Here is a 13,407-nt window from a genome sequence, read left to right as displayed (position 1 = left end):
ACAGGGGCGCAGCCAGGTTCCCAGGAATGCAGCCAGGGCTGGGCAGATCTGGGATTCCTGTTCTCGAAGCTTCTCTGCCTGGCTCCCCCTCCTCCACGCTGCCCTACACCCTCCCTTTCAGCCCACCCACTTGCCTTTAATTAGAAATGCCAGGAGAGCGATTTTGGGCAAGTTTTTGCCAGAAAGACATTTCCCCCCAGCTAGGGGTGGGAGCTTAGAGGGGGAAAGAGACAGATTGGCTCTGGGGTAGGGAGGAGGGTTTCCAGGAGAGCAGGGAGAAGGGGCCTGGTGGAGGGGCAGCAAGTGGGGATCCCAGAGTGTGTGAGTCAGACAGGGGGGCTGGACACGGATCGGGGGACCGGTGAGGGGGTATGAGTGTGTCTGGAGGATGGCGGGGCGGGGGGGTATGAGTGTGTCTAGGGGATGGTGGGTGGGGGGGTATGAGTGTGTCTGGAGGATGGCAGGGCAGGGGCTATGAGTGTGTCTAGGGCATGGTGGGTGGGGAATGAGTGTCTGGAGGGTGGGTACGGGCTATGAGAGGAGTGTGCAGTGTGTGTCTGAGAGCGGGAGTGGGAAAGTGGCAGCAGGGGCTGGGGGTTTGACTCACTGGTGAGCCCCCGGCTCTGGGCAGCGTGTGTTACCTGTGCCTGCATAAAACCGTGTGTTCCTCGTGCCCGCATAAAATCGGAGGGCCTGGGACCCATAACCCTCCATCCCGGGGTAACCCAGAAAGGATGTCCCTCCCCCACCACGGTTGCCAGGGAGGCAGAAGGGGCCTCCCTCCCGAGGGAATCTCGGCTTCCGGAGCCCCATTCCTTATATGGCGTCTGCTTTTCTCTGCCTCTCCTGACTGCAGAAGGCTGCCAGCACCCCTTCCGCCCGCCACCGCCTCCTCCTTCTCCTGCTTCCTCCCCCCTCCCCCCTCCCCCCTTCCCTCCCCCTCCCCCTCCCCCTCCTCCCTCCCCCCAGCCCTCTTCCATCCTCTCCGAAGTCTTAGAGCTTCTGACCAGGGTCCCTCTGCGGCCTGGAAGGTTGGGGCGCCAGGACCCCTTCCTCCCCCCACATCCCTTCCCCCACCCCGACACCCCAGCCCGCAGGGAGCAGGTTCCAGACTTCTCTGGAGGCGCCACATGGAGAAGTCCTGGGCCTCACCGAAGCTGTGGGAGTGGGGGCCCCAGGCAGTCCTGTCCAGCCATTGTCACCCTGGTGTCACATCCACACCAGTGCCAGGGGCCCAGCGGGGCCGAGCCAAGGCCTGAGTGCTGGTGCCCCTCGTGCCCCTCACACACAGGAGGGAGGACCAGTCCGGCGCCCAGATTGAGAGCCCCCAGGGCAGGGGTGGACAGGAGCTAGAGGCCACACCTGGGAACCCACACCGGACTCTGGGGCGTGCGTGCCCTTGTCCACCACAGGAAAGCTCCTCGCAGCCTTCAGCTCCGGGGAGGAGGGTCTGGATGGCTGTCGTGGGGGCGGGGGTCGCTAGGGCTCACCCGTGGCGGGATTTCCAGCCACGCCGGACTGGACACGGGCACTGAGGCCCCGGGAGAGCGGAGTCGAGCACCACCCGGCCCCCTAGAGAGGACGGAGGCTGGAGAGGAGGGGGCCCACCCAGAGACCCAGGGGGAGGGAGGGGCTTCCTCCTAACCTTTGGGTGGGTGGGGGCAGCTCAGTACCGGCTCCAGGCCCCCGCGGAATCACACCTGCGCCCCTCCACCTCCGCCGGTCGCGGGCAGGGGGGTGTCGCCGGGGCCGGCACCATCCCTCGCCCCGAAGGCTGAATGAGCCGGGGAGGGGGCGTCCGGAGCCCGCAGGCGGATTAGTCACCCGGGCCGCTGGCGCGTGCGGGGGGCGGGTCCTCCCGGGGCGCCGGGCGCGCGGGCGGGCGCGGGAGGCGGGGCGCGCGGGGCGGGGAGCCCGGCGGGGACCAATGGGAGCGGGGGCTCGGCGAGGGGCCGCCCACGGCCGTGCGGCCGCATAAAGGGCCGGCGGCGGCGGCAGGGCGCAGAGCTCGGCGTCGCGGCTCCCCGCTCCTCTCCGCCTGCCCGCGCTCTCCCGCGCTCCGCCGCCGCAGCGCCGGGACCGAAGGGACCCTCTCGGCTGCACCGCACCGCCGGCCCAGCAGGACACTGCAGTCCGCCGCCTCGCGCCAGTCCGACCGCCGCGGCCACCTGCGCACCGATGGAGCTGGACCACAGGACGAGCGGCGGCCTCCACGCCTACCCCGGGCCGCGGGGCGGGCCGGCGGCCAAGCCCAACGTGATCCTGCAGATCGGTAAGTGCCGGGCCGAGATGCTGGAGCACGTGCGGAGGACCCACCGGCACCTGCTGACCGAGGTGTCCAAGCAGGTGGAGCGGGAGCTGAAGGGGCTGCACCGGTCGGTCGGGAAGCTGGAGAGCAACCTGGACGGCTACGTGCCCACCGGCGACTCGCAGCGTTGGAGGAAGTCCATCAAGGCCTGCCTGTGTCGCTGCCAGGAGACCATCGCCAACCTGGAGCGCTGGGTCAAGCGGGAGATGCACGTGTGGCGGGAGGTCTTCTACCGGCTGGAGAAGTGGGCCGACCGCCTGGAGTCCATGGGCGGCAAGTACCCGGTGGGCAACGAGCCGTCTCGCCACACCGTCTCAGTGGGCGTCGGGGGTCCAGAGGGCTACTGTCAGGAGGCAGACGGCTACGACTACCCGGTCAGCCCCTACGCCATCACCCCTCCGCCGGCTGCTGGGGAGCTGCCAGGACAGGAGCCCGGGGAGGACCAGCAGTACCCGCCCTGGGGGAGCAGTGAGGACGGGCAGCCGAGCCCCGGCGTGGACACGCAGATCTTCGAGGACCCGAGGGAGTTCCTCAGCCACCTGGAGGAGTACCTGCGCCAGGTAGGCGGCTCGGAGGAGTACTGGCTGTCGCAGATCCAGAACCACATGAACGGGCCGGCCAAGAAGTGGTGGGAGTTCAAGCAGGGCTCGGTGAAGAACTGGGTGGAGTTCAAGAAAGAGTTCCTTCAGTACAGCGAGGGCACGCTGTCCCGGGAGGCCATCCAGCGGGAGCTGGACCTGCCGCAGAAGCAGGGGGAGCCGCTGGACCAGTTCCTGTGGCGCAAGCGGGACCTGTACCAGACGCTGTACGTGGACGCAGAGGAGGAGGAGATCATCCAGTACGTGGTGGGCACCCTGCAGCCCAAGCTCAAGCGCTTCCTGCGCCACCCGCTGCCCAAGACCCTGGAGCAGCTGATCCAGCGAGGCCGGGAAGTGCAGGACGGCCTGGAGCAGGGGGCCGAGCCCACCGGCACCCCTGTCCCCACCGAGGATGAGCCCGACGCCCTCACACCGGCCCTCACCAGCGAGTCCGTGGCCAGTGACCGGACCCAGCCCGAGTAGAGGCCAGCCCAGGCCCCGGCCTGCCCACCGGACCCCACCTGTGGCCTTCGCCAGCCAGGACTGTTGAGCTTGGCTGACCCCTGCACGGGGAGCCTCTCTTCCTCACCCGGCTGGGCACCCGACCTCAGCCTGCCAGCCTGACTCCCACAGAGACATGCCGTCCAGCTGTGGGCGGCAACCCCCACGCAGCAAAGGGCCCCCGCCCCGTCACCTGCCTTCTGTCTATCTTTCCTGGCCTCCGATGCCCCCATCCACTCCCTGCACACTCTCTGGCCACCACAGGATCTCCCAGCCTCGTTCTGCTCACCCCCACCGCCCGCCCCCTGGGCACTCAGAAATCAAGTGTGCAGATGGCCCAGTCCAGTGAGCGCCAAGCCCAAGGGGCAGCCCCAGAGCAGAAGCTGAGACAGCACCAGCGCCGCCTCCCTCTGGGGCAGTTGCCGCGCAGCCGGCTGCAGCCGGCGGCTGGCACTCTTGCCGCCGCCCAGGGCAGCCGGCCAGCCTCCGGCAGCGGCGAGCCTCGCTCCTGCTGGCAGAAAGCCAGAGTCTCCGGAGCCTCCGGCTCGGCGGCAGCAGCAGCAGCAGCAGCAGCAGCAGCAGCAGCAGCTCCGCGGCTGCAGACCTGGCGTCCTGGTGCCTCCTGGCTCCTCAGGTGAGCCCCAGCCCCGAGGCACCCCCAAGAGGGGGCACTGTAGGGTAGGGAAGGGCCTGGCCCCAGGGGAGGGGTGTCCCCAGCAGGTCAGCTGTAGGGGTGGGGTGGGAGGCTGCAGCGTGCAGTGGTGGGAACGGAGCAGAGACCCCAGGGATCTGGGAGGAGGCTGGGGTGGGCGCCAGCGCGGTGGGAAGGCAGAGCCTGCGCTCACAGGACCCCGTGCTCTCTCTCCTTGGCACCAGTGATCCAGCCCAGCCTGGAAAAGAATCGCCTGGGCTCCAGGACTCACTGCGGAGGGTCCCACGGGGCCTGAGTCCTCAAACTCCGCTGAGGAGCCAGGAGAGTGACGACAGGTACGGTGGCCCCTTCTCTCCCATGGAGAGTCCCTGCCCCGCCACTCCCCTGCCCCAGGATCCCAGGCCCAGCGCCCCCCAGCCCAGTGCTCTGGGCACTGAGAGGCAGCCCACAGTGGGGGCTTGGCCCTGGGGGAGCAGCAGCCCCAGAACTCCCCCCACCCCCAGCCCTCCTGGGCAGCCTCTCCTAGCCTGCGGTCCATGTCCCTGACAGCCTGTGTCTTTCTTCCAGGTCTTAAGGCTCCTACAGAGCCTTCGCTGCTGAGCCTGGTGCAGTCCCTCCCCCTCCCCCCGCAAGCTGCCTGCACACAAGAAGGAGACCCCGAGGTCAGCAGAGGCGCCGCAGAGAGGGCGCGACCGGCAGAGAGCTGGTGATGAAGACATGCCAGCGTGAGGGCCAGGGCCTGCCCCGCTGGCCACCAGCCTGCCCGCCCCCATGGCCACTGTGGCTGGAGTTGGGGCCTGCTACTGCAGGGCCTGTCTCACTCCAGCCCCGGAAGCCCTGCCCACGGCACGGCGGCCACCCTCTCCTGCCAGAGCTTTCCAGGAGATTTGAGGCTGAGGCCACAGCCCCAGCCCCTGCCCACAGCCCCAGGCCCGGGCCCCACCGCAGGAGATCTCAGAAGCCCTGCACCCGGGGTTTAAGGGGGCTCTCTGCCAGGCCCCACCACTGCTGGGGCCCAGACCCCCAGCTCTGCCGGCACGAACGCCCTGGTGCTGGCCGGCCACTCATGTCTGCAGGCCAAGCAGGCCCTGGCTGGGGGTTCTCCTTTCTGTCCAGCTGGTGGGGGGTTCCAGATTTAGGAGAATGATGGCTGCCAGCCCCTCCATCCTGCACCCCTGCCGGCGCCCCCCCCCAGATTTTATTTTTGTACATAAGCCATAACCCAGGGGTGCAGGGAGGCCCTGGGGTCCTCAGTAGTGTGTGTGGCCTGTCCCCCCCCCACCCGGCGGGTCTGGCCTTGAATGTAGGGCCGGGCCACGTGTACCTCATCACCTTACCTGAAGACAGACTCTTTTGTAAGATTTTGTTAATAAAACAATGAAACTTCTCTGTGCACGCTGTTGTTTCTCTGCCGGGTTCGGTTGACGGGTGTGGAGCTGTGGAGGGGGGCAGCTCGGGGAGGTGCGTTCCTGGAAGCCCCATGAGCGCAGACTGAACGCTCTTTGGGTCTGGAGGGAACACAGCCCGCCACCCCGCAGGCCAGGGGTCCTGGATCCCCAGGGAAGTAGGGCTGAGGGGCTCCCCTTGTGGAAGCCAAAGACCTGTGGCCTCCAGGCCTGAGGCAGGCAGTGGTGGAGAGACCCGGAGACTCCTCCTGGCTAAGCAGAGGACTGGCCCCCAACAACCTGTGCACCCCGCCTGCTGGGGTGTGGGCTGTCCTGAGAGCTCTCCTGTCGCCAGGGCTCCGCCCCCACGGAGGCCCAGGGCTTCCGCCTAGGGGTCTTCTCCAGCACCTAGCAAGGCAAGATCCCCACTGGGAGGTGCCCCTGACAAGTCCTGGGTCATAGCTGTGTTCTGCCCAAGTCTGTTTCCTCATCAGCAAAATGAGAAAAGTGCCACTAATATAAACCCACGGGTGGGTTCAAGAACTGAGAGACGACGGCCACCTGTGTCCTGCGGGTGGCCAGCCTCCGTGGTCTCTGTGGGCTTTCGAGGCCCCCGAGAGAGGGAGAGCTCGCGTGAGCAGGCTCAAACCCCTGAACCAGCTGGGGTTCGAGGAGAACCAGGCCCAGTGGGGGTGGACAGCGAGCCGTCGGTCACAGGGAGTTGGCTTGCTCAAATGTGGGCCAGGCCGCTGCAGGATGTCCTCTCCCCCTGCTGGGGCTCAGCTCCACAATTAGGGCCCGTCTACTGACAGAGCCAGGCCCACCCTGATGACCTCACTGATCATCCTGTGGTCGAGTCAAGCGATGATGGGCTCTGGTCGCACCTGCAAAAGGCCTTCCGAGCAACACCTACCTTCGGGGTATGAATGCCGGGGACAGGTCCCTAGCGAGGCTGATGTGTACAACTGACCGTCAGGAATGCCGCAGTCGTGGCCAGAGGCTAGTGACCTGCCCAGCACAGGTCTGATGAAGGAACAGAAGGCCGGCTGAGGACAAAGCAGAAGCTGACACCTCCCCTCCCCACACCCTGCCGTGGGACCTCTGTGACATTCCTCAGGCACTCTCCGCTGCCCTAAAGGAAGGACAAATAGCTAACTTGCAGCGGTCACAACCCCGCAAGACCCTCGCGATTTACAAGGAAGAAGCTTTCTTATCCATAGCCTAAGTCCAGGACCCACAGCTCAGTCCCTGGAGCCCTGACATCGCCCTCCCGCCCATAAAACCGAGGGAGGCTGAGGCGGAGGGACACGTGAATGAAGCTGAATTTCTTCTCGCCCCGAGCGCCCCTGAGAAGGCCGTGTGAGAGCAGGTGTGTGGCGTTCCTCCAGGAAGCTGCCGGCAGTCTTCCCGTTAGTGCCTCATTAGAGGGAAAACCAGCGTGGCCGGACAAGGACCAGGCCCCCAGTGTCCCGAGAGTCTTCGTTAGCGTGTGGCAGTCCTTCTGGACACCCCTCTGTCCTCACCTCCCCCGCTGCCGAGTATAGAACCAGCCGCTCCGCGGGTCGCGGGGCAGCAGCTCTTTCTGCCCCCGAGGCCGGGCCCTGTGCACTGCTTTGCACCAAAGACACCTCAGGGGTTCTTTCTTGGCGGTCGGCTCCGGACGCCACCGCACTAAACCTCTCCTGTACCCCCAAACCACATCAGGTCCTCCCCCCTGACAAAGGGGCCGCCCTGCTCTGTGGGGCGCTGGGCCGGAGCGGGCGGGGAGGGCAGGTGCGGAAGCTGAGCACAGCCCAGCCGGGCGCCCGCCCCACTAGAGCCTCGCCAGAGCCTCGCTCCGCAGGGTCCGGGGGAGGACGGGTCCCTGCCCGGCGTGAGGAGGACACCGGGGGAGGCAGGAAGCGAGTGGGAGGCAGAAAGAGCCACCGGCCACGAGGAAATATCGGAAATACCGTCACCTCCGCACGGAGAGGGCTGGCGGCCCTGAGCAAGGCGCTCCCTGGTGAAAAGGCGGCCTCTTGCCTATTCTTCCCTTTTATTTCTTTTAAATAATGGAAGCTCTGACAAGAATGGGGAAAGGAAATTGAAGGAACAGGAGGCTGGGCCCCCCTCGACGCCCGAGCGGCTGTGATCCCTCCCGGAGAAACGCGACGGCTCACATCAAAAGCTGGAAGCTATAGGTGCCTTTTTCTTCTCCGTAATAACAAGTTGCTCCCCGTAATTGCACTGTGAGACAGGCTATCGAGCACTTCGAGTGACTGGGGACACAGCTCTGAGTCTTTTGGTCCTCGGAGAAAAGGCGGGGGCCGAGGGCGGGGCAGGGGTTGGCGGGGGTGGAGGCGCCCAGCCCCAGCCCCAGGCCCGGGACAGGGTGTGCCCCGCACAGGCCTTGCTCGCCCCTCCCCTTCCTGCCCACCCCTTATCACAGACGACCCAGCCTCCTCTCTTGACTGGGGAAACTGAGGCACAGGGAGGGGCCGTGCTTGCCTTGCTTCTGGGGTCAGAGCTGGGACTGGAGACGGGGCGTCTGGAAGCCCCGCGGGGGCCCACCCTGCAGACCCAGCTGGCTGTGGGGCTCCGAGCTGGGGGGCCAGTGGGCTCAAGCCCCAGGGCTGCCTTTTCTCTAAGATCAAGTCTGCCCACGGAGGGGGCTTGAGGGTCAGAGGGCAGCGAGCCCAGGCGGGGGGAGAGGCTCAGAGCTGCTGAGACGTGGTCTCACGTGTCCCCTTAACGTGCAGTTGGGGGTGAGCCCTCAGCCCCGCAGGTTAAGCAAAGCTGCAAGTCCCCGCCCGAGGGACGGGCTCGGGAAGGCGTCTCAGCCCGCGCAAGGCCAGGCGGCCATAACCCAGAGGCCGGAGCGGACGGCTGCTCTTCTGTCCCAGGAGCACATGGCTGGGGCCTGAGCTCCGCTGCCCATTCAGACCTTCTAAGCGCCCTGCCGCTTCCAGGCCTCTGTCCGTGTCTGCTGGAGAAGCCAGAGGAAGGGCAAGGAGATGGCCAGGGCAGACCACAGCCTTTAGGCTCAGAGATGCTCCCGGAAGAGGCTCGTCCCTGCCGCCCACCCTGGAGAACGCAGCCAGAGGCCCATGCCCAGGGGCGTGTAGGAGGGCAGGGGCAGGGGGTGGGGGGTGGATTCCAGGGACAGCCAGAGGGCAGAAGGCCACACAGAAAATTGTTTGGGGTGATGCAAACTTCACCTGGCCCGGGGAAGATCTGGTCTCTGTCCTCGGCTGTGTGTGTGGTGGGGGGTGGGTGTCATCGCGGAGCCCGGGGACATCCCGAGCCCAGTGTCCTGTTTTCCCGGGGCTCTGGGCCACACGGCGTCAGCTTGGGCTCCCGAGGGGCTGGAGACGGAGGTCGGCCACGCAGGAAGACGACCAGGTCAGCGTGACGGGATCCGGACAAAGACCCTGGACGGGGAGGCGGGGGCTTCCCCGGCCGGCAGCACTCGTGCGAGCCGGCACTTCGGGCCGGGAGAGCACACGCTGCCCATGACTCTACGGGGAGAGGGCGGTGCGGACGCCCCGAGGCCCCCCATCCCGGGCCCTGCCCGCGCGCCCCTGCCCCTGGCTGAGGGCGTCTGCGTCCTTTCCTTGCGAGGAGCCTAACCGGGAGCCTGACCGCTCTCGTGAGTTCTGGGAGCCCTTGGAGCGAATTGGCAGACCCCACGGGGTCTCGGGAACCCCAGACTCTGCAGCTGGTCTCAGAAGTAAGGGTGGACTTGAGACCGTTCCCAGGTGTTACAGCTTCACAGATGACGGGGACTCTTGCGAGTCCGTCAGCGGCTTTTAACTCCAGGGTGTTTAGCGTTATCATAGAAATTTAACAGACTCAAACCCAAAATGTTACCGTGTTTGTCAAGAATTTGCATGTGCCCCATATTTCAGGCGTTTTCCTACTGCAGAGAATCAGGCTGATAGGAGTGAGGGACAAGCTCACGGCGCCGACGCGCGTCTGACGGGGCTGCCGGGGCAGACGTGTGACTTTGGGTAGAAACCGTATGAAATTTTGTGTATAGTAATGGAACGTTGGAGAGAGCTTAAGAATCACCATATTCTTTAGCCTAATTTATTGAATTTATAATAATTTTTAAGTATTTGGAAATTACACAAAGTCTGGAAAAGTAGATTCCGTGTGGAATATATTGACTTTACGGATGTAGCTGTAAAGTTTCGGAGACATCAGCGGGACCGGACATTCCTTTCAAGTCCCCTTCAGTCGGCTGCACACGTGTGGCGCTGCTGAGTGTCCCTTAGACTCTGAAGGGAAAACTCAGCTGGGGGTTGGTAATTTGCAGCGCTGGCACTCAGGCAAAGACCGGAGTGGCTTCCGAGCCCTTGGTCCCGGCTGCCGTCCCCAGCACGGCCGAGCTCCCTCCAAGGGGGCTTCCATCTCTGTGCTCAGAGCTCCGGGTCCCTTGAGTGACTGGGGAACACCGCCAGCTGCCCCTCCTGCCCCCCGATGCCCCCCACCGACTCACCCCCGTTCGGCCCCCTTAGGCTCCCTTCCTCCTCCTCTTCCTTTCGGTGTGGCCTTTTGAGGACGTCTCCAGGTCTCCATTGTCTTGTCTCTATCACTCTCTGTCTCTCTCCGTCTCTTCCTTGTGACATCCGTAAGCCTCCCTGGCAGGCTTGTCCATGACAGGCCCCAGGACAATCTCCATCAGGACCGGCTTCTCCATGAAAGGCTCCCTGAGGACAGGTTCCCCCAGGAAGGCTCCCCTAGGACCAGTTCCCCTAGAATAGGGTTTCCTAGGAGGGCTCCCCAAGGACAGGCTCCCCCCGAGAGACTCCCGAGGAGGGCATCCCTACAATGGGTCCCTTCCACAGCCCCACCCTCCCAACCTAGAAACTGAGGAACAGGGAGGGACAAGGACATGCCTAAGACTGTAGTGAACCAGGCAGACTCCTGCTCCCCACGCCCATGGCCTGGAAGATGGTGGAAATCATGGCCACTGAAGGGATGTTCCTGAGCCCATCTGCCTCTGGGGGGGCCTGCTTGGAACACGCTCTTCTTCCCAGCAGCAAAGGACACGGTGGGGGCTGAGTTGGCAGTGGCTCTGCTGGGGGCCTCTGACGGTCCCCATGACTGCCTTCTGCTGCCCGGGGCCGGCCCCGCCCCCACTGCCCCCTGATTCCAGACCCGGCCCGGATCCCCCCCCGACCGGCCCTGCACCCCCGAGGGCCCCCTACCCACACTGCGGGGGTCCCAGCCAGCACTCTGCTTTCCACCAGCTGGCGTCCTCCAGGAAGGAGGCCAGGCACCTCCAGCCCCCAGCTCGTGGCTCTGGAGGCCCCAAATGGCCCTCAGGCAGGGCTTTCCTATATAACGCAGCCTTGGAGCCAGTCCAGCCGCCTGGGCAGGTGGGAGACTGAGGTCCCAAGGGCAGGGAGTGACCAGGCAAACCAAACAGACTGCTTCAGGGCTTGGTCCACCTCGGGCCAACCTCTCAGCAGAGCGAAAGCAGAAGGGCAGGGAGCAAACCTTCCTTCCTGGGCTCCATCCTCTGCCTTCCCGCCTCTCGTGCCCTTCACTGCCCCATGGGGGACCCCTGCCCCCCAAACCCCTCCCCTTCTTAGCCACCCCAAACTGAGCGTGCCCGGATGGCTGATAGCCCCAGTACTGAACCTAGGCCGCCCCAGGGATCCGGCTGAGGGCAGCGTGGCCTAAGGGCGCTGCCACAGCGGCCCCCCGGGGGGTGGCCTTTCCAGAAGCAAAAGCCACTGGCAGGGTGGGGTTTGCTCCCCTGAACCCCACCCCAAAGCCCCCCATGGCAAGTACCATTCTTTTCTCTTCACTGAGGCTACACCCTTGGCCCCCGAGGCCTGAGCCCCCGTGCACAGTGACCCCCAAGTCCCAGCTGGGAGCCTAGGAAGGGCCAGGACACCCCCACCCCAGCACCCAGACCCTGCCCGTCCTCCCTACCCAGTCTCCCCCGCAGGGCAAGCTGGCTTAGGTACCCTGTTCCTTCCATAACTACTAACCTATGCCACTAACAGCCACTAACCCTGTGCCAGCCTCAGCCAGAGCCCCCACACCACGCAGAGCCCTCCCCCTGGAGCCCCCACGCCGCCCAGAGCCCCCACGCCACCTGCCACCGAGAGCTGCAGCACGTGCCTCTCCCCAGAGGCCAGCCCGCTCCGTGGATTCAGGCTCAGGGCCTGAGATGACATTTCCTTTCTTCTGCTTTGGTTCTCCTGGAGTTTCGGCTCTGCGCCCAGGCACCGCTCGCTCCTGCCCTCGGAGGCACGTGGTCCTACACGACAGCCCCATGGCGTCTGCTTCTGTGTCCCCTTGTGCTGATATCTTTCCAGAGACCCTAGTCCTAGAATGCAAAGACCTTTCAGAACCAGAACTGCTGAGCAGGAAGGCCCAGCTCCCCGGGCGCCTCCCACCGCCTCTGGTCCAGCTCCAGCCCCGCCCCTGTCCCCTGCCCCGGCGCTGCTGCGGGGTGCCCCGCTATGGCCTACGTGCCCCGTTCGCAGACTTCCCTGGCCTCCTTGTCCCTTCCACCTCGCCCCTCTGTCCCCACCTCCGCGTCCTGCTCTCTCTCCAGCCTCCTCCGGCCCCTCCCGCCCCGCCAGCCGCTGTGTCCTTCCAGAATCCCTTAGAAGAAAACCTCCTCCCCCATTCTCTCCCATCGGCCCCTGCCCTCTCCCTGGCTCTCCCCACCTGTCTCCCACTGCCTACCTCTGTCCGTCTGGAACCGCTCCAGAAGACCTCCTCCCTCTGACCTGCTTCTTTATAAGAGTCCTGGACCTTGGGCAGAGGTCCCTGCCACCCCCGAGGGACCTGCAAGCGCAGCCTGCTTGGCTCAGCCCTGGGAAGGGCTGGGGGTGCCAGGTGTTGTCCCTCTCTGAGTCCTTCCCCTGTCCATGGCTGGGCCCCGAGTGTGGCTCTGACTCGTGGCCACAGCTTGGTTCCAGCCACTGTGCCATCTCTGAGCCACAGCCCCATACAGAACAGGGCAAGCCTTGGCTCAGGGCGCCCAAAGGAGGGGAGGCTGGGGTAGAGGCCGTTCCCCGGGGACGGCAGCAACCTGAGGAGGGGGTGAGGACCGGACCGCGGGAGTAAGCACATGGCTCCACAGGGAGGGTTGGACGGGGACCTCCAGGGCTCTTTGGGATGCACCTGGCTTGCTTGTCGGGATGTCTCACAGGGAACCACCAAGCTGCCCGGGAGACCCCCACCTGCACCTGCCTGCCGGACTTCTATTCATCCTCCAAAGCCCTGCTCTCTCTTGCCCTCCCCTCCATGGCCACCACCGACCTGCCGCCCTTGGCGTCACCTCTGTGGACCCTCCCTGTCCTGGCATCTGCTTGGTGCTCTCTGAAGAGAGAGACCACCCTGCCAGTCCCGTGCGCCCCTCTTTGCCCTTCTGTGGGAGGCCGCCCCTCCTCGGAGGGCCCAGGGCTCCCGTGTTCCTGCGGCTGGCTCGTCTGGCATCTTCCGTGGCAGGAGTCTGGGCTGTGAAGGAGGCTATTTTTAGCCTCTGTTATCCCCGTAATTATCTTGTCTCTGTTTTGCCCTGTGCTTGGTACAGATCTGCCAGAAAATGTCAGTCTGCCTTCACACTCCGGGGAAACAGGGACGAGGGGGACCCCCACCATGGAGTGGGTGGGCGCCGGCCGTGCTGCTCTAATTATAACCCCTGGGAGTTCGGTGGCGGAGAGGGGGGTTGGCCCTCTGCTCTGGCCGCTGCAGGTGACACTGGCCCTGCCTGACAGAGGCCAGGAGAGCCTTACAGGAAATTCTGACACGTCCCAGCCAGAGGGAATCAGGGCTGGGACTGCAGCTGGGCATTGCAGACTGTAGGCGCCCCCACCCCCGTGCCCTGCCCACACTCAAAACGGGGCTGACCGTGTGAGGCGCACTAAAGCCGTACAAGGAGTTCTTGTCCATGAGAGTTCAGATCTGGCCTTGGGGAGCAGATACGGCTTTCCTGTGATCCCTGGAGGAAACAAGAGCTTGGGGGCCACTCAG

General features: G+C 65.1%; 1 protein-coding gene across 1 annotated transcript; it reads left to right on the top strand.

Moving 5' to 3' along the window:
• The first annotated feature begins 2,015 nt into the window (after positions 1-2,015).
• Positions 2,016-5,423, top strand: ARC (activity regulated cytoskeleton associated protein). Its single transcript, XM_032316759.1, has 3 exons — positions 2,016-4,021; positions 4,264-4,374; positions 4,607-5,423. The coding sequence occupies exon 1, from the start codon at positions 2,179-2,181 to the stop codon at positions 3,367-3,369; it is 1,191 nt and encodes a 396-aa protein (XP_032172650.1). The 5' UTR covers positions 2,016-2,178; the 3' UTR covers positions 3,370-4,021; positions 4,264-4,374; positions 4,607-5,423.
• Positions 5,424-13,407: the final 7,984 nt, after the last annotated feature.

Source organism: Mustela erminea, chromosome 16, assembly GCF_009829155.1.
Source record: "Mustela erminea isolate mMusErm1 chromosome 16, mMusErm1.Pri, whole genome shotgun sequence".
Classification (NCBI taxonomy): domain Eukaryota; kingdom Metazoa; phylum Chordata; class Mammalia; order Carnivora; family Mustelidae; genus Mustela; species Mustela erminea.
This window is presented reverse-complemented; position numbering and strand designations above follow the sequence as displayed.